This window comes from Netta rufina, assembly GCF_964035555.1.
Source record: "Netta rufina genome assembly, chromosome: 6".
Lineage (NCBI taxonomy): Eukaryota > Metazoa > Chordata > Aves > Anseriformes > Anatidae > Netta > Netta rufina.
This window is the reverse complement of record NC_140129.1, coordinates 38,651,760-38,677,217: the sequence shown is the minus strand read 5'-3', so window position 1 is coordinate 38,677,217 and position 25,458 is coordinate 38,651,760. Positions and strand designations below refer to the sequence as shown.

The window sequence follows — 25,458 nt, the reverse complement described above, 5'->3', positions numbered from 1 at the left end:
TAAATTGAATTACCTTGTCTAACTGTTCAGAATTAGATAGAAGCATGTGAGTTTTAATCAAAGCTGTTTAATCAAGAAACCACACCACAGGCCAGCAGCGCACTTCTGACCCGTGGGGGTACGTGAGTGCCCCCAGTCTGCTTCATGGTTACCTGGAGCAAGACGTACACGACCTGACAAAGGCCTCTGGAATGTCCAGGAGGAAATTGTGTAATTGTATTTACAAAAAGCCATGCCGATTTCCATTCCTGGAAAGCTTCCACCAGGAATGGCAAGGCTACTGCTAGCGCTATCACGTAGGAAAGCGGCAGTGCAGCAAACGTTGAACCAGGCCTTAGATTACGGCTGGACTACCAGAGGGAAGCAAGGGATGAAATCCTAACAGCTTCCTAAAATACGCCGTGTATTCCTTCATCTTGTAAAAATGCCACCCTGTTCTTGCAGTGGCTGGGTACAGACAAGCGGCATGGCAGGACCCGGGGCGCTGGCCCCAACGCCCAGCACCGCCTGCTCCGGCTCTGGCAGGTGCTGCTGCAGCTTACACATTGCTTCAAAAAGCCACAGGGTCTAGCAAGAGCTAGGTACGGGGAAAAAACAATGCCTTTCTAGTTAAAGGTTCGAAATAACCATGTTTTGCTACCTTCTCGCCTAGTTCGGTCACACCTACCTAACCCTGGGACGAGCCCACAGGTTTCGGAATCACTCGGTGTTTACACTGGGGGACTGCTGGTAGAGATGTACCGAGGTTCAGCAGCGAGGACGAGTAGTTCCTCTGCAGGCTGAATGCTGAACTTGCCGAAAGGAGCGACTGCGCTGCCCTGCTGACGGTCACAGCCCTGCCCAGCGCCTGCCGTGCTGACATGGGCAGTGGCGGCTCCTGCCGCGTGCCTTGGTTTCTCTTTCGCCTTCCCCGGCCAGCCGGGAGCTGCAGGTGCTGCACTCGGACGCCCTTCCTTGCCCTAAGAGGAGGACCTGAATCTTGGTAACTTCAGCAGCTGGCCGGCAGGGAGGTGTGTTTGTGCACTGCGCTTACACGCAATAAAGTCTTGCTTTTTTCCCCAAGTCGTGCTGCTTGCCGTGTCCGAGGTTAAAAATGAAGTCATGTCAAAACAGGGAACCAAAACTGCACAGAGCAAACAGCCTTCCTCCTCAAAGAGAGGCTTTTTTTCCCGGCCTGCCGGCGATTGTTCACCGAGCAAAGCTTTCAGACCGGCTGGAAGTGGCTGGGCTCACGCAGTGGAGCCTGTCTGGGTTTCCTGCCATTTAGGCAGCCGACACTGCATTGCTGGAAAGAAGCGTGAAGCAGGAAGGCCACAGACAATAATATATTGTATCCAGTTATTTTCAACCTGGATGACTACAGATGTTACTGGTGCAGCGTGGGATTTATTTGTATCCGATTAAAGTTGTAGTATTCAAGCTCATTATCAAGATGTTCATTTTCTTCAACTGCAACAAAAAGCACGAAATCCTGCAGATGTGAACAGAGACTCAGATCGCTCCAGACCTTGCTACTTCAACTACGGGCCAGTTTGCAGCAGGGAAAACAAAAGAAAAGCAAGGAGCCACCATCAGAATTGTGTTTTCAGCTTTGAATTACAGGCTTACCACCAGTTTCGCTTTTTTCACATTAACGCGTTTCTTCCGAGAAGCCAGCAAAGTTAAACCTCCTTTTTCAGGTAACTGCAGGTGTGTTTATCAGGCCCGCTGGCGTGGTTTGAAACCAAGGCCCCTCAAGAGCTGTGGGACTTATCTCAAGCTCTGCAGAGAATATTTTGACAAATGTGAACACTAGTGCTGAAAATACACACTGCTTAAACTTACGGCTAATCTCCAGTCTCGCCGAGAGACAAAACATTACCAGCTGATGTAAATTAAGCAGTCGCACAGCGGCTTACAAGGGTAAAGGCCTTGAGGTTAAGATGTAGGTGGTGCTGAGCGTGAGTGTGGCCAGACAACCTGCAGATAACACGAGGAACACGGCGTGGATTCTGTCTCCTGTACTTTCCAAGCAAAGTCATTTCCTGGAGAGGGGCGAGAGGTGGGGGTGGATGTCCCAACGGGGGCGTCCATCCCAAATCTCTCACCTCTCCTGTGATGCAAGGATGCACGCACCTTGTCTGTGTTTGTGAGAGGCCACATGTGCTGTGGAAACCTGGCTCCTGGGAGCTCTATGGAAACCTCTTTGGGATGAGTTTCTTCAGAGAGGGGCAGGATTCAGTTTCTGCAGGCTGCCCCTGGCGATGTTTCACTGAGACTGCGGCAGGCTTGCAAAGAAATTTATTTATATGCACCCTGGGCTCTTGAAAGAAACGTGGCTGAGGGGTTTCGCCACCTGCAGCCCTGAGCACGTGTGGGGCAGCGCCTTTTCTGGGCCCAGGCAGGCTTGTCCTAATTTGCAGGTGGCAGCCAGAGGGTGAGAGGGGGCTCCTTGTGGGATGGACCCTTCAGAGGGGGCTCTGGGGACACCTCCTGCAGCCACCTGAGGGGAAGCTGTGGGGAGATGGGGGCTACCTCCTCTCACAGGTGACGGGAGTAGGGGGAACAGCCTCAAGTTGTGTCAGGGAAGGGCCAGGTGGGACATGAGGAGACATTTATTGCCACAAGGTACAGCCAGGAGGTGATGGAGTCACTGTCCCTGGGGGTGTTCGAGGAGAGCTTGGACGTGGTGCTTGGGGACACGGCGTGGTGGTGACACTGGGGGTCGGACAACAGAATTTCGGAGGGTTTCTCCCACATGTGTGTGACTGACTCCGTGTGTGACTGACTCCGCGCCTCAGCAGCCGCCATGGCTGAGGCGGCCACCCCGTAACGGCCGCTGAGGGGGAGGGCGGGAGGGCAGAGGCTCCATAACGGCTCCTCCCCGCGCCTCACAGCGCCCGCCCCGCGCCCTACGGTGGCCGCGCCGCGTTCGGCCGGGCCCTGAGCGCTGCGGGCCGGGCCGGGCCGGCGGCTGCGGGCCGGGGGAGGAGGAGGAGGAGGAGGAGGAGGAGGAAGAGGCGGCTGCGGGGCCGGGGAGCGGCGATGTCGGAGCTCGGGGCGAGGCCGCCCCGCAGAGCGCACAGCCAGCAGCAGCAGCAGCAGCAGCCCCGGAGCGGCCCCCGCCCGCCCGTCCAGGCCGGGCCCTGAGCGGCCCCGGGCAGCGGCCGAGGATGGGGATCCTGCTCACCCGCATCTGGCGGCTCTTCAACCACCAGGGTGAGTGCGGCTGCCGGCCCCGGGGATGCTCCCGAGGGCTGTGCGGGGCTGTGGGGCCGGGCTGGTGGGGTTGGGGGGCGAAAACCCCGTCCCCGCAGCCCCCTCGCCTGGCCTGGAAATCGCTGAGGTGAACGCGCTGCGGGCTCCTGAATGTGCTCAGCTCGGTGCTGGAGCAGCCTGGGTGGCCCGAGCACTGCTAAACGGCGTGAGAGAGGGCTGGAAATGCTCACAGGTACATCTCTGCCAGGCTCCGGACCTGCTGAAGGGACACGAGGGCTGTGGGCCACAGGCACATCGCCCTGCCCGTACTGCCAGCGTCCTGCTCTTAGCGACTGGGTGAAGGGAGGCTGAGGTGTTGCACAGCCTTGGACATGAGCACTGAACGTGCCAGAGCTGTGCCCTGGGGAGCTGCGGGGTCAGGGAGGTGACACACAGCACGGTCTGACACGGTTTGCAAACGTCTGCAGAAACTCCAGCCGTTGAGAAAGGAAAAAATGTGAGTGCAGCCGCTCAGAAATCGCTCCTGTAGGTACATAGACAGGAAAAAATAACCAAGGCATGCCTTCCCGGGCTGGTACACCAATCTGTACATCTCCACAGACAAACTGGCTGCTAGACGTGGCCGTGAAACGTGGCACCCGAAGTATGTGCGTGCTTAGGTCAGGCTGAAATGCTGCGTGACCCTTGTTCTGTAGCAGTCGCTGTTGTGATAGCAGGGTTAGCTGTGTGACTTACCTGTCGTATTTTTGTTTCAGAGCACAAGGTAATCATTGTGGGTCTGGATAATGCAGGAAAAACGACCATTCTTTACCAATTGTAAGTATGAACTGCAGCTGATGCGTTGTGTGCTTCCCATTGTTCTCACTAGGTCTTGCTGCTTTCCCTGTTTCTTTTCCCTTTGAGAGCTCTGTGCTAAAAATTAATCGCTGGTATAGGTGGCAATGGGTCAGAGCATGGGTTTAGGCTTCGGAAAGGTCTGCGTTTTCCCTGATGTATGCATAAGGTTCCACTGAGAGCTTTTGTTTATCAAATTACATTGCTGTTACACTTAATCACAACCGCTTTTGGTGTCACAGTGCAGGCTGTTTGCCAGCTCCATAAAATATTATTATGTTTAGGGTTAGCCACAGGACAATGCTGGTGCACCGATCCGTGCCACAGCGTGTAAATATTACAGAAATTGTTCGTGAGGAGCAGAGCAGTGAAGCCTGACCTCTCCCTGCCGTGCCCTGTGTCTCGCCTGCTGAGGTGCGCTCTGCCAGTGGTGACAGAGGGCGTAGGCTGAGTGCAGGATGCCTTAGCTCTGCAGCAGGTGACACCTGTGCTGCCTGCCCAAGGCTGGATTTTGGGGCTCACCTTGCTGCTGATCTGCGTGAAACTCGCACGAGCTTCGTATCGCTGGCCCTCAGTTGCTGCCCGATAAAGGGCTGCAGATCTGTCTGCAGACTGGGAGCTTCGAGGTGGGCCAGGCAGCTCAAGGTCTGCATGCGATAGAAACAGATTTGCGTTTTCTCACAGGAGGTAGTCCGCTATTAGGAAGTGTTCCTAACCCTTCAGTACCAGGAATAGGTCCTGTTGAGTGACATGGCCATCCTGCTCCAATCCTAAGCTTAAAATACGCTTTTAAATGACATGGGTTTGGGGTATTTTTGTCAAATTATGATCAGTTTTTGCTTTTCTGGAATGCGAAACGTGCAGTATTTCCAGCCACTTATGTCCTAGCAGGTTGTGTGGTGAAAAGATGAAGGTGGTTGTCGTTATCAAACGGAGATTGAGAAATGTAGAATAAGTAGCAGGAAGTCAATTTTTTGGACTGATTTTAGTGGCTGCTGCTGCTGAGGGCCATCCTTGGTGTGTTTTAAAGCTGCCCGTGTCTTCCTGCATCTTCCACAAACATCTCATGATTCTTCTTTTTATCTCTTTTCATCTTCTTACTTCTGCAGCCTCAGTGTTTTCTTTTCCCTTTTGTGCAGCGGATCTCTGTGCGCGTCCTTTTCCTTTCTACCCTTTTAGTGCAGCAGGACTTCCCCTTCTCTCGTGGTGAAGAGGAAGGGGAATACAAAGTTTGCTCTAGATGAGTAGTCTCCCGTTCCTCCTGCTCATTTCATCCTTACAGTCTTTGCCTATTGTATTTTTGAATGAAGACACGGACACAGCTCCTCCGTGGCAGATCGGTGCCCTGAGCGTGAGCTCAGCTCTGCCCGGCAGCGGGGCAGAGGCAGCAGTGCGTTAGTGCAGTGCCCATGGCTTTGGTGTTGCACTGTTGCAGCAGTGCTGCTTCTAGCAGACCAGGGCAGCCCCACAGACGCTTAATTTCTTCCCATTCTCACGCTCAGATCTCCCTCTCCTCGGCAGCAGTTGGGTTTTGTGTTCGGGTGTCTTGGAAGGCCATTAAGCTCCACGCTAACCTTGGTCCTGGGGGAGCGGGGCAGAAAATCCACCAATCGTATTGCAGACAGAAATGCCAGCGGCTTGAGTGTGGAAGGCTGCAGGCTCAGCCAGAAAGGGGATCCGCGATAGGCTTTTCCAAACATTAAAAGAGCTCCGCTGAAACCTGGTTTTTAAATATTAAATCAGCCACAGGCATCTTGTTACACCATTGTTTTCCTTAATTTGATTTTGTGGTTCTTTCTCTTTCTAATCCTTTTTCCCTTATCATAGCTTCCCCCAAATGTGTGGTGAGAAGATAGCGTGCTGTGTGCTGCTAAGGCCCGGGGTAGCTGGGATTCCTTTCCAGAACACTAGGCTGTGCCTTTATCCCTCCGTTATCTGTATCCTCTTCAGGAAATCGTCCGGCACTCGTACAAGTCTCAAATTGCAGCCTCTGTCATGAAAAGCTCTGCTAAAGCAGTTAAAAAAAACCAAATGTACAAAATGAAAAAATGCCGCATGGTTATCACAAGAAAAAATATTTAAGTTCTTTGAAAATGGTTGGCTCATTTCCTTAAACCTGCTGTTAGTTGTTTGTTTTTTAATACATCCCTTACAATAGAGTTTAAATAACGTGAACTTGAGGAGTACCCAGAGCACACCTGTAGCTATCACTGTTTGTGTCAGGCTGGTTGTCTTGGTGACAGAGTTGCCCCGAGCATCACTAAAACAACGCATTTGCCATCTTTAATGTCCGCGTTCATCTCCACAAAGCAGAATCACTGGGCTGTGCTGGAGAAAAGAAGCAAGCTTGACAGAAAGTGACTGAAGTAGGGAGAGGGAGCGTGTTGTAGTGGCCAGCACTGGGAGGAGAGGCAGGCGAGCTGTGTTCGGTGGAGCTGGCTGAGGAGCTGTTGTTTTTCTGCAGCCTTGGAAGTCTTGTGGCTTAACCATATTCTTGGAGAAAAGCAACAGCTCTCCTGTACTGCGTGCGTGCCAAAGTCAGTCTGGAAAATGAAGAGCTGGCTGTTTAAGACAGTTTCTGAAGCAAATACTCCCACAGTTTTATGATTTAAATACTGAGTTTTATTCACAAACGCTCTCTCAGCTTTACAATTTAATTGTTATATAGGTCACAGTCTTTTTTAAAATTTTTGTATTCTCTTCCCACCTCATCCCTATTTGTTGCATAAGGTCTGCTTGCTAAAATTCACTCACTGAGCTTTCAGCCTTGGAATAGCCGTCAGCTTTAGTTCCTACAGAAGCAGGTTGCTTTGGAGTCCTAATAGGCTCAATAATGCCAAAAAGTTGGTGGTTCTGTGCTGGCAGTGTCTCAGAGTTGCTGTGTTCTCCCTGCAGCTCCATGAACGAAGTGGTGCACACCTCGCCGACGATAGGGAGTAACGTGGAGGAGATCGTGGTGAATAACACGCGCTTCCTCATGTGGGACATCGGAGGGCAGGAGTCTCTTCGGTCCTCGTGGAACACCTACTATACAAACACCGAGGTGAGTGTGAGCACCCTGCTGCCAGGTTTGTTGTAACTCTCACTGGAGAAGGGCTGCAGCGAACCTGGGGCACTTTGCATGGTGCTGTGGCTCCTTCAGGGTGCTAGGGTCTGAGCCCTGGGGCAGGTCCTGGTTTCACTGGGTGTTGCAGCTCCCCGTGTTTACAGGCTCCTCGCTGTGACTGCTGCATCTCTGTAGCAAGTGCTTTAAAACCTGCGAAGCCCCTCGTGCATAAGGCTGAAAGCCCCAAAAGTTTTCCTCCAAAGCTGGGAGCTGCGTCTTCCAGGCTTCCAGGCTCACCCCAAGAGTTTTCAGAACTGTTTGGTGATGAAGCTGCAGCGCGTGTACTGAGCTTGAGTAAAACTATGCTTCAAGTCAAGCTTTCCTGCGTGCTAGCACTTGTGGTTTTGTTGGTATTGTTCTGAAGGTTAATTTCTATAATCTTTGTTTTCCTGTGCCTTGCTGTAAGGCACTCTGACATGTATCTGTGTGCGTGCTCTTGCAGCACGAACATGATGTGTGTTTTAGAATCCCTTGAAAATACCCAACTGCAGGTTAGAGTTTGAAACAAGGGGAAAAAAATGATGCACTTTGCCTATTTAAGGAAGCAAATTATCTGAGGGATCTGCGTGCTAAGCAAAAAGCCAAACCAGGTCTGGGAGTGCAGACAAACAGTTGCTTTCAGTACAAATGATTCACTTGAAAATGGAAGTCAGAAAGCTGTCAGAGCTACCTTGTGCACAGAGCACGGGACACGTTGTTAACCATAGCAGTGCTGTGGCCAGAAGTGTGTAAGGAGCGAGATCATAGCTGATAATCCAGCTGCCTGTCTGCATAATCTGGTGGGATTGATAATCTGTTCTGCGTGAGTGTGCGGGGCCTGGAAGGCAGAGTGTGTTCTTTGAAGTGCTGACTAATGACTTCTGACTTTTTGAAGTTTGTAATAGTTGTTGTGGACAGCACCGACAGAGAGAGGATTTCTGTGACTAAAGAAGAACTCTACAAAATGTTAGCACATGAGGTGAGTAGGCTTTGAGTTCTCTTTGTTTTAATGCTTATTGCGGGTAAGATTTGATACGGATAAGGAAACACTCGCACACAATCTGTGAAAATTCCCATTTAAGTCATGCTCCCAGCCGTGGGTAGTACTATCAGATCCATCTTGTTCCCTCTGGAGGTTCTGTCTTTTGTGAAGCTCCCAATAGATTTGTAAATTAATATCAAATTAGTTACCTCCCACAAAAATAGCTGTCCAACTTCTGAGTGTTTCAGCAAAACAGAAGTTAGGCCCTGTAAATGGGCTGATGTTGAAAAAACACAGAAGTCACGTTAAGAATGAGATAACTTTTTACAAATATTACTTCCTCCAAAAGCTTAATTACCATTTTTGATAGCTTCATGGTTGCTCAATGTTTTCTGTTTTCACAGTGAAACTGATACAGTCTTACTAGGATATTTTATAAGGAATAGCTACAGAACTGAAGAAAGGGACTGCCTGTGGCCTTTTTGACATTTGGAAGCTAATGAAACTATTTGTTTGGGGAACTTCTGAGGGAAAATCAGTTTAAGTTTGCCTTATTAATGTAAACCCTCCTACACACCTCCACTGCCCACATCGTCTGCTCTTCTTGGTTTTTATTTATTTATTTGTTTTCCAATTTGAGGGATAAGCGAGGAGTCTTCTAAGGCACAGAAGTAGGGAAAAGAATGAACAGAGACAGAGAGACTTGGGGAAAGCCAATTTGAGAGGAAATGAAATGAGCAAGGGTGAAGGGGGGAGCTGGGGCTCAGGAAAGTTTTGCAGTAGATGTTTGCTCCCCCTTTTCTTGATCTGAAAGCTCTTGAAGTCCTCCAGTTGTTAAAGATGGGTTACAGACCACACCTGTGGTCTTGTTCTCGTGGCTGAAAGCTGAGGTCGTTACAATTCTAAGGAAACCTGTGCAATAATAACCTAACAGTAACCGGGATAAGAGCATGAAATAAACTCCTAAAGTACATGAGAAAGCTATAGGAGCTGTCATTCTGCATTTACTTGGAATTACAGATTAAGAGTACGATTTGCTAAGTTTTAAAGACCTTCTTTAAAACTGAGCCCTGCGTTAGGTCTGAAACTGAACCATCCATGTGTGATTTATAAATACTCCACTGCCACATAAGCCAAGGAGCATCTATCGTGTGGTCTGAAACACCCAAACGCTTCAATGGGTGCACAGGAACGTACATAATCTCGTGGTGAAGTGCAGCAGGGCCAGAGGCTGGAGTTTTACTGAAGATATTTTTATAAGCATGACTATTACTGTGACACCCAGGATAAGTTTGATGCAAACTGACTCTGTTTGTGTGAGTTGACACAGAGGGCATCGAGTTTCCAAACTTAAACTTGTCAGAGTATAAAGACACTCATACAATTGATGTCACATCCCAAAATGTCACATCTGTATTTCAGCCACAGCCACTGCTCAGTGGGTGGCTGTGGGAAGGGCAAAGGCTGTCTATATATTCTCTTTGAAAACTCACAGTAATCTAAAGCATTTGAGAAAAACAAGGACTTTTTCTATGTCTTCATTTTTGTTTTTAATTGTTAATTAACCACAATTTAAATACCCCATTACTGAAGTTTTTCTTCAGTCATGCTTTGGAGTAACTTGCTGAGAGCCAGAGGACAGGTAACCTGTTTTCTCAGAAGCAGGTGACGTCCTAAAATGTTTCCTTATCTTTTTTTTAACCATCTTGTGATGTTTTAGTGGGAGTTAACGAAGAAACTGTGTTTTGCAGAACTGTGAACTGCAAAACCTCAACCGCTGTCCAGCTGACACGCAGATTCTGTGTAATCTAAACCATAACTGTTTCGTTCTCCTGGCGTGTCGGAGGCAGCCTGATTCTTTGCCCTGACTCTGTAGTCCTTATGTTTAACTTCTTAAAACATAGATGTGATGTGGAGGTCTGGAACTTACACCTTGTGATGCTCCCAAGGGGAAAAGTTCTAATAAAATAAACTGGATTTAAGATACAAGTCTGCCAGGAAAGCTGGGAGAGCAGGGAAGAGGATAGGCCAGTCTCTTTCGTGCTGGTGTCAGCTCGTAGCAGCTTGAAGGTCCTGGGTCCTGCTGCCCGGGGTTTTGGTTCTCTTTTTTAGCGCCCTCCCCTGTGCGAGCTCTGTGGTTTTTGTGGCCGTGCCTGGGGCTGTTGGTTTCACCAGCTCAGGTCTCTGGTGTGGTGTGGCTGGCTGCTCAGCCACCCGGGCACAGCAGCTGGGGCAAGACCAGTTAGGAAACCAGAGGGGATTGAATGGTCCCAGACCTGTCACTGGTGGCTGCTGTGGCTCTGGTGGAGCATCGCGTGTGCCATGGGGGGGCTGTCGTCATCCTGTCTGCTGCTGCCACAGTTTGAGTTTCTCGGCTGCACTACTTCGTCTGTTGGAGGAGCTAAACAATGTCTGTGTCTTCTGTTTCGTAATCTGAACACGTTAATGAACTGAAATTGAAATGAGGGAAGTTTGAAACTCCAAGCAGTATACGTGCCCTTGCTTCATGCTGGGAGACTGCTGCTGTGCTCAGAAAGCATCCATCCAGCAGCTGAAGTGCCCCTTGGCTCACAGCACAGTGATGTTCTGCTCCCCCTCCCGATGCTATGAGACTTGAAGAGAACAACTATACGTATAAGCTGAAATGAAAATCAGATACTCATTTAGAACGGGTTTTCCTTGCAGTCTTTGAAAAAAAAAATCATTTTTGTTAACTAGCTCAGTTGAATTTTTGTTGAAGCAAAATTGGCCTGCTGGGGTCAGTTCCAGCTGCTTTCTGAACCAGAGGGTCATTTGGGAATTAATGTTATTGCTGGTAAAAACTAGGCTGCCTTACAGGCATTTAAGTGGTTGGCTTGTTTTGGCTTTCTGGGAAAGCCTTGCTGCTTTCAGAGGGACAGATTTTTAACAGTATGTGTCTGTACTAGCGTAATTCCAAGCAGTTGGAGATAAAATAAGCTTGGCCCTAGAGTCGCTGATCTCTGAATTATTGTACTGATGGCTTAAATATTGCACGGGGTGTTATACAGACACTCAGTGTAATGTGCTTGTTCATTTAGATGTCTGTCCTTTGGTTCTAAAGCCATGTAAGTGAAGATTTCCTCCAAACGCTGAGTGTCCCCTAAATAAAATGGCACTGCAGCAAGTACTCTGCAGGGGGGGTTAGGCAGAAGGCCTGGCCCTGAAACAGGTGGGTGACACTGCTGGAACTGCACACAGTGCTCGTGGCAGGGGCACGGGGTGTCCCGATCCTCCTGCAGGACAACGACGTGGCGTAGGTAGTTTGAGGCATAAATTGGACATCTGGTCTGCTAGATCAAAAGATTTCCTGAAGTTAAACACTAATCAGCCTGTGGTGTTCTACGGGCTAGCCTTTTGCTACCACTCACGACTCACCAGTTTCCTGTTATAGCTTTTGCCTCCAAGGATACATTTGTAATTACCTTCTTTTTTTCTTCTTCCTCCCAAGGACTTAAAAAAAGCAGGTTTGCTGATCTTTGCTAACAAGCAAGATGTTAAGGAGTGTATGACAGTGGCTGAAATCTCTCAGTTTCTGAAACTGACTTCAATTAAGGATCACCAGTGGCACATTCAGGCATGCTGTGCTCTAACTGGAGAGGGGTAAGAGTTATTCCTCTGTAGGAGGGGAGTCTGGAATGATTTTTGTGTTTTTGCTGTGGTAGTTGGTTTTAACACAGGCTGTTCCCGTGTCAGTAATAATGTTGCACTTAAATTTTTGTGTTCAGAACGTGCTGGCTTAGGATCAGAGTGACCCACACCCCAACTTCCAAATCAAATCTGCAATTCCATCTCACGGAGGTGTAGTTTTAAATGACTGGGGCTTCATGAGGGCGAGGGTGGGAACAACCTGAAATTTGTCGTGGTTTATTAAGAATAATCACAATTAGAGAGACCTTCAGTGTGTTTGTTGGAAGTGCTGGGAACTGAAGTCTCTCACCCATAGATTGCATAATAAGACCTAAAAAAAGTGAATTGTTTCTGGAAATGATGCCTTCAGTCAGAACTACAAAGCTCTCAGGAAGAGTTTAATTGCTGTTCGTGTAAATTGGTGCCACGGAATTAATCATCTGAAGTTACCCCGAGGAGTGCATGTATTCCTTTAAAAATTATCTCTTTTGTTTACAGACTCTGCCAAGGACTCGAATGGATGATGTCAAGACTTAAGATCAGATGATTTTTAATGACCCCTTTGCACAGACTTTGCTTAAAAAAAAGCTGTACCCGTGATTACCCTCACAGTGGCAGAATTACTGGGTTAGATGTATTTATAATGAACTGATGACAACTTTATTTTCTACGTAGATACACACACGTATTAAAAATTAAGACCACTCAGCAAAAAGAAAGATGCGGTTGATGGCTCAAGTTTGTTTTCCTGGTTGTTTTCCTCCGGGGATGCACATAAAAGCTGTGATCAACCTTTTCAAGATACAGCCACTCAGAACAGTCTGATGCTGAGCGTGGTGAAGATGAAGCAAGAGAAAGGAACTTTTATTTTGGGGTTTTATTATTCCGTTGTAGTCCTCTCTAGTCGAAGATGTGGCTTCATTATTCCAGTAAATTAGCAAACAAATCAATGGCATAGATATCAACTTTCCAGTATTTTTAAAGTTACTGATGTTACAAATGCAAAAATATTTTCCTGTATGTGTACTGTACATATTTGTGTATATTTATACCTCAATTTTAGGTTAATTGCAATCTGTTCAGACCAGTGTGTAAAGCTGAATCAGTATGTTGACAGTAGTACTAATATTTGACATTGCCAACGTGTCACAGCTTCTTTTCCTTCGTTATCCGGATGGCTGGAGGGCCCAGCAGACAGTTGGCTCACCACAACTTTACAAAGCAAGCTCTCTCTGGGGACAGCTGCTGGTTTCTCTCGTGATTTTTCAGTTAGATTTTTCATACTGGCTTGGGGCATATGGGTTCAACTTCAAATTACAGTATCGGCAAACAGTACAAATTTGCCAAAGAGTTTAAAACAAAACAAATTTTCTTTTTTTTTTTTTTAATGTAGCTGTCATTGGATTAGATGATTCCAACAAGTGCATGTCATGCTGTCCGATGCTACTGCTTTTCTTTTTTTTGCAGCACATGTTCCTTTGTGATTCAAGTCTCACAGAAGTACCTTTAACTCTCCTAAAGGGAAAAATGTCACTTTTTTTTTTTTTTTTTTTCCCTCCTTAACCAAAGAAGAGAGACAAAAGTATGTTTAAAAGTCCCACTGGAATCGTACAAAGCTAGTCGTGCTCTGCAGGAAGTGTTTTTCAGAGGAAGAAAGCGCTTCCCTTTGATAGCATCAAATGTCGATATACCTATATGCAACGGCTGGGACTGGGGTGGGAAGGGGAACAAAGCAGACTACACTACTTGAAAAGCCGTAAGTGACCCCTTGATCATGTTCCCACAGAAGTTCCAGGGCAGTACTTCCCGAAAATATAACTCCCCTTGCATGGTCCCCAGGTGAGTTATCAGAAGTGTCAGACACCGTGTGATTCTTTCCTTGCTGTAGTGTTTGAAGGGGTGGTTGTGCCACGCAGACGGTCAGAATTAGCATTTTAAAGGGTACAGGCTTTTCAGTGGGATGGTTTGAAATATTACCAGTATTGTAAAGGTGCACGTAGCCTTAATCCCGGGTTTTTCTGTTGGAGATGTGAGTTTGAAGGGAATAGTAAAAGGAAATAAAGGCGCCGTTTATAATGTCCTTCCCTTTCGTAGCTCGTGCAACTGATAAGGACGGAAAAGACATTTTAAAGAATGAGCTTAGAGCGAACTTTCTAAGGTGCTTATCTTGGTCGTGGGGTAATCCAGTCAGCGCGCCTGCCTTCCCATTCGCCTGCTTCACCGGGGATCATGTCGTGAATTTGTGGGGAAAAGAAGGGAGTCAGTTTCAAAAGTCTGTATTTAACAAAGGCAGGTAAAGAATTTAACTTTTTAATATATTTTTGGTATCTCTTTATGATGCTCATTGGCTAGGGAACCTGCTGTCTTTGTTAAACATTTTAACGTGTACATGCCTATATTTAGAGTGCATGCACATAGGTATTGGTATGTAACTGGTGTATTGCAAAATGTATAAATGTTTGAAGAAATAACAATTTAATGCAAAGATTACTTTCTCCGTTTATCTGATAGTATCTTCAAGAAACAAACTGTGCACTCTTGCATATAAAATGGAACTGTACATTTTCTAGTCTCAAAAAAGAAAAAGCGGACATGCTTATAAACCTAAGTGTCTGGTTTTTGAGTCTTGTCTTCCCTTTCATGCCTTTAAAATATTTTGCATTAGTATTTTTAAGTACTGTACACTCTTGCCTGAATGTGTAAAGGTTACGTGTTGTTTTTTTTGTTTGTTTTTTTTAAGACAATGAGTCCTTCCTGTTCACGGAGGAAATATCACGGAGCAGGTTTTTGATAGCCACTTCTTGCTGGAATTTGCTGCTTACTCCCTCACTTTAAATTTATAGGAGCTACGATGTCCATGTAATGAAAGCGTGGTGGTGTTGTTTTTTGTTTCTTTTTCCAGGTATGGCTTATGTTGCAACAAGACACCTTAACTTGCACTGACTGTCCTTTACCCTCTCAGTATCCTGGCCACTTATGTTCTCTGTGGCCTCTGAGGTACTGCAGTGGCAGCAGACCCCCAGCAGGAGCTGGGAATAACTGCACACGTGAAGTCTGCTTGTTCAAGCCGTGTCCTTTGTGCCCTAACGAGCTCATAAGCCAAAAAGCAAATCGTTGCCTGTGTGTTGGATGGCAAGCAATGCAGCCTTAACCCACCTACGAGAGCGTGTCGTATCGCATGCAGTCAGCAGGCTCCTTTTCCAGCTATTTCGTGATGCCACAGTATTGTAACGGGGAGATTTGCTGTTCAGTAGCCAGAATTCAGCGGTGGCCAGTGCTTGCTGAAGCATTGCGTGCCTGTAGCATTCCGGGCCAGGGCTTAGGAAGCAAAGGAAGACGTGCCTTCATTTCATGTGCTAGATTTGCAGCCTCTGAGGGTGGATTTTGTCTGTGGTAGCTGCCCTCTCTAAACAGAGAGTCACACTCTCTGTGTGGCTGTCCCAAATTCTCACAGCACCAAGCAGTGGCTGGGATCTTGCTCGAGGTGCAGCAAAGACTGGAGAAAGCCAAAAAGCTGCATCCAGGTGTCGCAGGGGAAGTTTTTGTAGAAAAGTCTGTCTGGCTGAAGGGTTATCACAAGAACAAGTGTATCTGCTCACATACTAGCGAGCAGGCTACACAAGCATACACCCTCAGGACGCTGTTGTGGCTGTGATGGTCTTTTCCTTTGCACCCTGCCTTGTCAGTAATGTTACAAACATTTTCAAACCTACTCATGCAGCAGAACTAGAGAAGCACAGACAAACTTTTGACCTCACGTAAGCCCTTTATTACGTGCTTCTTGTTTACAGCTTTTTTTGTTTCCCTGTAGGACAATTCATGGCTTTTTACACAGCTCTGCCCATAGACAAGCAAGTTAACTTTGCTCCGATGCTGTTTATAGCTTCTCTCAGTTATTGTGTGGAATTGATTGTCTTAACATGAGTCATCACCTTGAGTTGTGTGGCTTTTGTGTTGTTACCCTCCGTGTGTTGTCTTGCCTTTCAGAGAAAAAGCTTAAGACTACTTTCCCTTCATTCTTTGTGTAATTCTTTGGATGTTACACAGAAAAGGGGAGGTGTCCTGAAAAAACGGTTAGTTAAGTTTATGTTGCAGAACAGCATTTTTCTAGCAAAAACCATACCAGTAATTCATATTTCAATAATCTAAAATTTAGATGTTTCTTTTGGTTTAGCAAGTAATAAACTTTGTAAATTGGCTGTACTCAGTGTTGTCTCTGTGATCTGACAATTGCACAGATTTTTAACTGTGAGAAGAGGTGGGATATAGAACTTGGAAAATATGAGATCAATTTGGCCCATTTTTTCTATATTCTTTTTTTTTCTAGGGAGGCTTAGTAGCTGTTCTCCTATGTATTAAATAGCGTGCTCCCAGGGGTGTGTGTGAGAGAGTGCTAAGTGCATCTGACAGGCACCTACGATGTCTATGCAGCCCAAGTGCCTAAAGCTAATCCCCTAATCACTTTTTTGTGTGCTAAAACTTCCATTTTCCTAAAATAGCTCTATTTCTATAAAAGCATCTATGTACAGTCATGTATAAATGAGCATTCTTCCCCTCCCGACTCACCGGTTTTAACACAGCTTGTGATGAATTTATTTTGTGGTTCTCGGAGCTCTCTGTCCTCTGCATTCCAAGCACTTTTCCCTTCATCGGGCTCGCCATGGCTAGCTTTCGTTGGGAAAGGAAATACTAAATTTGTCCTGGTAGCAGGTTGGTTTGCTGGAATTCTTTTCAAGGGACTGTGTTTAAATAACTTAATCCAAGAATACTTGGCCTTGTAAACATCCTCGTGCAAGTAGTTCCTTTTCAATCAGCTAATAAAACATTAACTTTGCTCTCAGACGAGTTATGTCTGAGAAGGTTTCTAGGCTAATTCAAACAAAAGTAACACTGAGCCTTTAAGAGGTGCCTCACTGAGCATTACGGGGTAGGAAGGATGTGAAGAACAGCACTAAGAGTAACGTGTGTAAGCGTACGGTCACGGCATGTACTGTAAATAGAAGTGTGACTTGGATATAATTATTGCAATGAGTATATTAAATGCGGAAAAGTGAGAAATAAGTGGTTGCCACCAACTTTTTTTTTTTTTTGGTGTTCTTTAGAATCACAAGCAGTAATTATATTCTTGCCTTACTTGGATTTTACTGGTTAATTTTTGTATTGTACAGAAACTTCTTTTTGAAAGATTTCTTCCCATCAGATAGCAGCCTTTGTTCATAACAGGGTCATATCTGTGTACTGCCCCTTAACCTTTCAAGCCAGATTTCTCATGAGGCGAGGCGTGAGTTGGGTGGTGTTTATTTTTTTTTAAGCTTTTTTTATTTGCAAATTTGGAAGACTTGGCTGGTACAGAACATGCTGCCTTTACCTAGAAGGCTCTAAATCATTGTAAATAATCAGCTCAGTGTTGCTCTTATCTAAATATTTCCTGTATCTACTCATGGCGGGTAGAAGAGGTGGCCAAGAAAAGATGTAACCTCCTGAGAGGTCCGAAGAGGAAAAGCAAAACAAAACAAACCTCAGCTTGGGAAGCCTGAGCATTTCTGTGGCTGACAAGTTCAAGAACTGTCTCTATGTAACAGAGGAGCGGCAGCTGAGCCAGTCCCAGTGTCTGTGTAGTGCTTGTTCTGAGGTTTGGAAGGTGTCCCCAGCTGTCCTGGCTGTCCGTGCCTGCAGCCCCGCTCCCCAGCCGTGCCGCTCAGCTTCCAGGGCTGCCTCGTCCCGAGCTCAGCCAGACGCTGGTTGCATTTCCAGCCTCCAACACTAAGCCCCTGCCCCTCTGAGTGGGAAGTACACCTCGGGTTGGTGTGCTGATGCTGTGGTTGCGTTACAGGATATTGTCTCCGTTGGGATTTTACAAATGCCAAGTAACATCTGTACGTATGCCCAGTAAGGATGTGTCCAGGGTCATGTTTATTTTGATCACTTGTGTTTTGTACTTTCTAAAAAGGTTGTCTTCTTTCAGAAAGAAATGCGTCAATACGTGGCTAATTCTGATACTGCAATAAAATGTCATTCCAGAGCGCACAAAATTACTGCTTCAAATTAATGTGAGGACTTTGGGGCTGGCTTGAGCACTTGTGTGTCTTAAATCTGTGCTAAAACTTTATAAAGCTATTTATTGTAATAAAGTTCAGTTATGATTCTCTTACATAACATCTTCGGAAACTTGATCAGAACATTCCTTGAATTGTTTCCCCCTTACCTCTTTCTGTCTTTCCTGGCTTTTAAAATCCAGTTTTCAGTTAGTTGGAGGGAACTTACCGAGTTCTTTTAATTCTTGTTTGGTGAGGTGAAACAAAGCACACGTTTGGTCTAGAATTGCTGGGGGGGCTGAGGGTGGGCAGGTAAGGGGCTGCGTACAGCCACGTGGACACATTTATTTGTAACTTTAGAATTGCTCATCCTTAAAAAAGAAAGCTGTCAATATTTATTATTTTAAGATGAAAGTGCTTGTCAAAACTGTACAGTTTGCATTCTACCTTTTGTGTGTGTTGCAGCAAAACTTTTTCAGAGCAAATGTCTGATTTCCCACCCAGCGCAGGGGGTTGTGTAGGCGTTCCCGGGGTAGGAGGCACTGTTGTTCTGTGCTGGTGGGGTTTCTGCTGGAGGGTTTTTTGGTAATTGTGTGTGCTGGTGTGAACTTACTGGTGAAATGCTCTTTTTCTGTAGAAAAAGCTGAGTTCCAGTGGCGTGCTGCTCCTACGCAGTCACATATCACACGCTGCTGTTTGCAGCCTTGTGAGCGGAGGGGGATTGCAGGTAACTGCTTACAAAGCAAGAGAGATGAAACTGAAGCTGCTCAAAAACAACAACAGCAAAACCAACCGTGTGCGTGTGGCTGCACCAGCGGTGTGCGGCCGCTCTGCTCTGCAGGGATGCAGTCGTGTGCCATGGGTGTTAACCTGGGACTTTTGCTCTGCTTCTACCTGCACAGTACTTGTGTCCACGTGAAGGTACTCTTGCAGAGTAAGCTTTCTGTTGATTTAGGTAATGTGTAGACATGTTAAGTGCAGTAAAGGTGTGACACCACTGTTACAGTGGAGAGAGGGGTGGCAAGATGCTGCTGGTCCTGCTGCCTCCCGCTGCAGCCGCTGCCTTGCGGTGACCCGTGGCCCCTGGCCGGCCCTGGGTCCTCAGCACAGCTCCTGCCCGTGTCCTGCTGCTTCTCGGCCTCCTCACTGTGATACTGCTTGGCTTTGCTTCAACTTCTCTGAAAATTGCATTGGTCTTTTAAATCTGATCATATTGGAGAAGTTAAAAACCAAAACAGCCTCTCTGTGAGATACTGTCATCCCGTTCAGTACGGGGTTTCTCTGACCTGTTCATTCCCCAAGACCACGTGCCCTTGGTGCTTAGACTGTAGATTGCCACGTTAGTCCATTTAAAAAAAAAAATACAAAATAAGTATTTTGGAAGGTTTTCATTCCTGTGTGTTAGTGTTAAATACCTTTTATTTTTGTTAACTGCGCGCAAGAAGTTGTTTGCTAGTGCTGAACTCTGGTCACTTTACATCTGCGTCCAGCACCCGAACATCCTGCAGACAGCAGGCCTCCGGGAATGAGCCTTGCCTTAGGCATCAACAGCTCCTGTGTGAAACTGTAATTACATTTCTTAAAATCCTACGTTGCTTTTTGGCTTTTTTTTTTTTTTTTTCTTGAGTGCAAGATACTTGGACTGCTGTGTTCTCTTTAATTGTCTTTTTTTGAGTTAAAGCATGGTATCTTTTAGATCCTAATACTTTTAAAATTACAAATCATACTTTTAAAATTACAGATTGTTACTCTTACTGCACAGTGTACGTTGATTTATTCTGTCTGAATGTGTAACAGATCTTTAACATGATGCTGAATTAGATGCAGAACTACAGTACAGCTGACACCTCGAGAGCTGATGTTGTTACTGACTTTGTTCTGTCTTGCTTTTGGTCCCTGGTTCTTTTTGAACGGGCAGGCGTTCTTCTTCCAAATGTGTGTGTGTGTTTGTATCGGCAAACTACTGGGGTCATGCAAAGAGATGCAGATCTTGGAGTAATAATATTTTGTCTAAACTCTTTGTACATAAAGATTTGGTATAAATACTGGTACTGTTGAAGACTTGCTTCTGAGGTCCTCGTACTGTTGAATCCCAACAGACACCCCGTGAACCTGTACGGATAGCTTTAAAACATGAATTAATGGCTGCATATTAGAGCTGTATAAACAACTAATAAACATCATTGTTTATATTAACTCGGATGGATAATTCATTTCTTTATTTTTAGACTACCCGTAGCACTTTCAAAGCAGGTTTGACATTTTTTTCAGAGTATGCATCTGTGCCTGGCAGCGTGGTGGGAGCTGCCCCAGAGCAATTCCAGCTACCTCAGGCTCCTGCCGGTCAGCCCTGAGTTCTCAGGTGTTGCTGAGCCCTGGGAGCTGCTCGGCACCTGGGGTTTGCATCGAGCCTGGAGTTCCTGGTCCAAAACCGCTGTGAAGGGTTTCTGCAGCTGCTGATGCTCCATGGGCTGCTTCCTTCCAGGGAGGCCAGAGGGGGGCAGGATCCTCCTTTTTATTAGCAAAGACTTTAAGCTGGAAGCTTTTTTGAAGGGAGTTGAGCTATACCTGAGCTGATCAAACATTTCAAGCCTGCATAGCCACTAAAATAAATCCCAGTCCTCTCTCTGCCTCTTGCAGCACCACAAACACTTGTGTGGCAGCACTGAAGAGGTGAGACCTAAATTTGTGATAAAAACACTTTTATTTGTAACCTTCTGAATGGCTCCCAGCTAGGTTTGTTCCTCAGTGTCGCTCAGGCTGCTCATATGGCTCTTTTGGCACAGGCAGGGTGTGGAAAGAGGTGGTGGGGAGCAGGGAGGGCAGGAGGGCGATGGGACTGAGGGGCTGGAGCTCTCGGCAGGTCTGCCCAAACAGCTCCCTGTCAGGCAGGAGAATGCCCTAAAATAGGATCAGCTGTGAGGAGATGCAGCCTCGAGTCACCACCTGCGTGGGCAGGACGTGGCACACAAACCTCCTGATTTCCCCGTGTCAGCTTCCATCCCTTTGCAGGTAACTGCTGCTAAGCCTCACCTGGGCACGTGCTGTTGGTAAAGCTTTGAGTTACGTGGGCCTTCTCTTCAGCTCAGCTGCATTTTCAGCTTTTCACCTTTCTCTTGAGCGTTGGGGTGGAAATCCTGCTCAGTGCTGGGCAGCAGGGAGACCACACTCAGCTTCAGCTCCTTTCCCCACAGGAACGCGTGTCCCACGTTGCTGTTTTGTGATTGCTCAGGTTTCTCTTCCATGTGCTCCTCCAGGCTTTCTTCATGATGCTGCAAGCTTCAAGCACACGGTGGGGCCGTGCTGGCCCTGCAGCTGGTCCCCGTGGGATTCACTCACACCCTTACAGCCTGCCCCTTACAGCCCAGTGCTGCAGAAGCTGCTAGCCCAGGCTGCTCTCCCGTGTGCCAGGCATGTTTCTGTAGACTATCATCTTTCCTCTAAATCATCCCTTGACTGTGCTGCTAAAAACTTGGTCCCCTCTTAGTCCAGATAAATGCTTACGATGTCACGGAGCAATTTAGCGGGCTGCTGGAAGGCCAGCAACCCCTTCCTCACGTTAGTTTTTGTGTCTTGAGACGAGCTGTTTGTTGAGGACAGCCACGCTGCAGTTTCAGGGAGGTTTTGCTGGCCTCTGGCCGTGCCCACGACACATCTTCTGCTCTGGCTGCTCCTCACTGCCTTTGTCTGTCCCCTGCGAGCAAGGCAGGGATGGAAGCTTACCCAGCACCCTGCTTCAGCTTCGAGCCAGGGCAGCGGTGAGACCAGCAATGAGACCCTGGAGGACCTTTTAAAGTGAGGGTTAATAATGCAGGTGTCCCTGGAAGATGTGTGCCACTGCTGGCAGGTGTCTGTCCTCAAGGCATTTACCCTGTGAAAATTGCGTTAGTTTGTCTTGGGTCTGCTCTCTCCAAAAAGTCCTTCCTTAGTAAATTTGAAATTGACGTTTTTTCCTGTATTTTTAGGCTGTGGAAGAGATGTTTTTAAACAGACAGGTTTTGATAGCTTTAAACACGCCGTTTCTTTGTAGAAATGATTCCACTAAACCTGAAAACGATTTCCTTCATTTTCACTGCCAATGCCCAAACCTTCAACAAACAGAAATATTTGTGCCATGCGCATTGCTCAGAGATCTAGGGGTTAAAGCACTTCTACTGGAGTTGTCTTGCTCTTGAGTCTTTGTGCTGCAGTGCTAAACCTGAAGGTGAGGTCCTGCAGTGCAAGGCATCTGATCTTGAAGTGTTAGATCATTACACCTGATTTTTAACGGGAAGAGATTGACTGCATTAAACCATCCCGTCCTTCAACAAACCTTCACCCTAACGAGAATAAGCTGAGTGCATGCTCCAGCACAGCAGGCTGTGTCTCGACAGGCCTCCAGACTCCAGGACAAGTTGTCTCCTTGCCCAAAACCAAGCTTTTCCTCCACGGCACCGCTGCTGAGGGTGCCAGCCCAGCCAGGCACGCAGGCAGGTCCCGCTGCTGCTGCCTGCGGGGCGGCTCGGTGGCGGTGCCGTGCCCTGCTCAGGGCACCTGTGCCAGAGCTGGGGTGGTTCTGCAGCTGCTTCTGTCCGTCCTCCATCATAATGCTGCTTTATAAAAAGAGCTGTGAAGTCACCAGCCTTCAGCCTCCCTCCTGTTTTCATGAAAAGGAGCCGGGAGGCTGCCCGACCCTGAAATGAAGGCGCTGTGATGGGGCCGGCTCGGGGCAGTCAGCAAATCCCCACGGGTGGGCAGGGAGGTGCTCAGGGCAGCCCTGTGAGAAGGATGGGGGCTGGCCCAAACACAGGAACAGGGCTAAGGGACGGTATTGTGAACCTGATGGCTTGGTGCCCTGTGTTGAAAATGCTATCTAATGAAAGGCGAAGGAAATAATTTGTCTCCATGGGGCTGAATTTCAGCCTTATATTTTTTTCCCAGTTGTTTATTTTTGTTCCACCTCTGGTGTGAGTTATTCAGGCAAAATCCCCATTTGTGTCACCAAAGGAGCATCAGTGGGAGGACTTCAGTCTGCAGCCGTATCAGCTCATGAGCTGCTGCAGGTTGTATTGCTGAATCCATTGCTCTTGGTGCAGAATGGTGCAAGGCCAAGAGAGCTAGGGGTATTATTTGTGGGGCTGCAGTTCCTCACTGCAACAAAATGTGACTTTATTGATGAACTGGTTATCTTTTTGTCTAGTTTTACTCCAGAGGCGTGAAATGGGAGCAGAAGTGGCTTGCTCGTGGATGCAGCTGCTAGCAATAGTCCAGCGAGTTTCTCCTGGTGGCTGCTGTGCTCATGACCTTCGTGCTGTGTCACTGACCTTTCAGGGAGCATTCCACCACTGGGCACTGCCTCTGCAAAGTATTGCTGGCCACGACGAGTAAGCACTCAATATTTTATGGACTACCGCAGATGGCATTTCAGGATATGAGATGCCATCGCAGCAATGCACATTAGGAATGCTAAGCATGTGGCAGTCTTTCCCCTTCGTTTTTCAGCTGGAGGTATTAGTAAACTTTCATATAAATGTGTTTAAAAAGAGAGAAGTTTGCAAGAAGGGCTCTCAAAGACACGGGTTACAGTTTACCAAAGTCTGTAACATTGGAATTAGATATCTCATCACCACGTGGGCTATCCCTTTGAAAGAATACTTCTAATAAAGCCATGCAATTTATTAGGCAGTTACCTAGTCAGCAGCAGGACCAGAGGCACATGAATTGTGTATTGATGGGAAGATTTATTTATTAGGGTATTCCCTGAGTATACTGCATGAGCTTTGATCTCAGTCTTGACCTTCTTTTATAGCAGTTTTTGTGACCTTGCCCTGCGATGATTCCTTCAGAAGCCCATGTCTCTTCCAAACTGTGTTTTTTTTTTGTTTGTTTGTTTGCTTTTAATCTTTCCTTTGGGACCTAGTTTGCAATGGGGGCTGACAGGGAGGTTCACAGAAAGAGGGATCGAGTGTCAGTGCATGACACCACTTAGTAGAAGCTTTACGGGTGAACCCAGCATGAATTTGAAAAACCCCTGGAATGGCTGGATGCCACGGGGAAGACTGTTCCTAGCGCTATTCTTCTTTTGCACAATAAAAAAATTAAAAGGGCTGTTGTCTCATTCACACCTTCCTATTTGTAGTTTGTTCACTTTTTGGAAAAAAGCATGACCTTGGTGAAAAAAGATATCAGGGCCTAAGAACTGAATATTTTATTTATTCCCTGCAGTCTCACACGGGGCAGGGCTATCAGTGCAGTTCTCATGGAACTGGAAAAGGCAGCAGAGGTGATTTCAGAATTGAGGGACTAATCATGATTTTTGCAGCAGGCAGTTCAGCTCTGTCCCCTCATCCCCAGTGACTTACAGCAGGGAATGCCTTCACACTGGAGCTGTCTCCACCCATCCGTCTATCTGCTGGTGGTGGGATGATGTGGAAAGTTGGCAGTGCTGTTCAAAGCCACATGAAACTCCTGCTGCCAAGCTTTGTTAGAAATAGACTTAATGTGATGACTTAATAACTGATCTGAATGCGGACTGGGATATAAATGAACCTGGACTGGCTCGTGCCTTCTCAAGAAATTGCTTCACCTCAGTTTCATGAAAAACCACTGAAGTGCTTCTAAATTCACTCTGAGTCTGCTGAGTTTGTTAAGAAGCTGGGGAAAGAACACATATATAGCAACTGAGAGGTGTTTGAGAAGTCCAGGGAAATAAATTGGCAGAATGTGAGAAAATGGGACCATGCCCCAACAGCCAGCTGCTTTGTGACTACTGAGCGTGGCAACTCCTGTGTGTGCAGCTGAGGCTGGCCACCAAGAAGAAAGAGATTTCTTCCTTCAGCATTAGTATGATTGGAGCTTGTTTTAGGGAGTGACAGCAAAAAGACCTGCCAATGCTGAGAAACAGTAGGCAGCAAAAAGGAGGAGGGATGTAGCATGGTCCTCACCCCACTGTTTTTATACAAGCACTTACAAGGGGTTGTGGTTCTTGGCACCTGCCTGGCTCCAGAGGTTCTCTGCCCCACAGTCAGAGCAGACCTGTTGTCTCCCACTGCACCTCCTCCTGCTGCAGCTGCTCTCTGGGCATCTGTGGCTGTAAATTACGGCTCAGTCTGCTTAACAGGTAACAGCTACAGCTCGCAGAGCAGTTGCTGTAAGCTGATGATTTGCAGCAATGGTAAAAATGGTGAAAAAGGTTGGGAAAGATACAAGGGTTGTGTTATCTTTATGGCCTAACAGCAAGACAGGGGCTTACCAAAGGGCTAAGTGCTGGAGACAGGGTAAGAACTGAAATTCTGGGAACCAGGCATGGCTTTTCACTGGGATTTACAGCTGATGTTTGTGCCTCTCCTAAAAATACAGAAGTTTATTTACCTTATAAATAGAAGTAAGGAGGAAAGATTTGAAAGGAACCTCTCCTCTCTTCCCTAGTTAATACCAATGTAGTTAACACTCGGAAAACTAGAAATTTTGAGTTGCATATGAAAGAATTGTATGCTATAGCTAAGTTTGTCCCACAAGCTCATGTTTGGAAATCTGATCGATACAATCAGAGCTGGTTTTGTCTCCCTGAAGAAATCTTCAGTGTATCTTCTTTCTGCTTAGTGCCTATGAGCAAAACCCTGTTGCTGTCTTGGGAGCATTAGCAGGAGGGATAAATTAGGCTGTTGACATCATATTTTGATTAATGTTTTCTTTTA

At 46.8% G+C, this 25,458-nt stretch overlaps 1 protein-coding gene across 1 annotated transcript; it reads left to right on the top strand.

Moving 5' to 3' along the window:
- Positions 1 to 3,009: 3,009 nt before the first annotated feature.
- ARL5A (ARF like GTPase 5A) lies at positions 3,010 to 12,883 on the top strand. Its single transcript, XM_084288654.1, has 6 exons — positions 3,010 to 3,198; positions 3,954 to 4,014; positions 6,928 to 7,075; positions 8,013 to 8,096; positions 11,569 to 11,720; positions 12,246 to 12,883. The coding sequence occupies exons 1-6, from the start codon at positions 3,153 to 3,155 to the stop codon at positions 12,292 to 12,294; spliced, it is 540 nt and encodes a 179-aa protein (XP_084144780.1). The 5' UTR covers positions 3,010 to 3,152; the 3' UTR covers positions 12,295 to 12,883.
- Positions 12,884 to 25,458: the final 12,575 nt, after the last annotated feature.

Coding starts and splice junctions, on each gene's coding strand:
- ARL5A (XM_084288654.1), top strand. CDS start 3,153: ATGGGGATCCTGCTCACCCGCATCTGGCGGCTCTTCAACCACCAGG. Junction 3,199..3,953: donor GCGGCTCTTCAACCACCAGG/GTGAGTGCGGCT, acceptor TTTTTGTTTCAG/AGCACAAGGTAATCATTGTG. Junction 4,015..6,927: donor ACGACCATTCTTTACCAATT/GTAAGTATGAAC, acceptor TTCTCCCTGCAG/CTCCATGAACGAAGTGGTGC.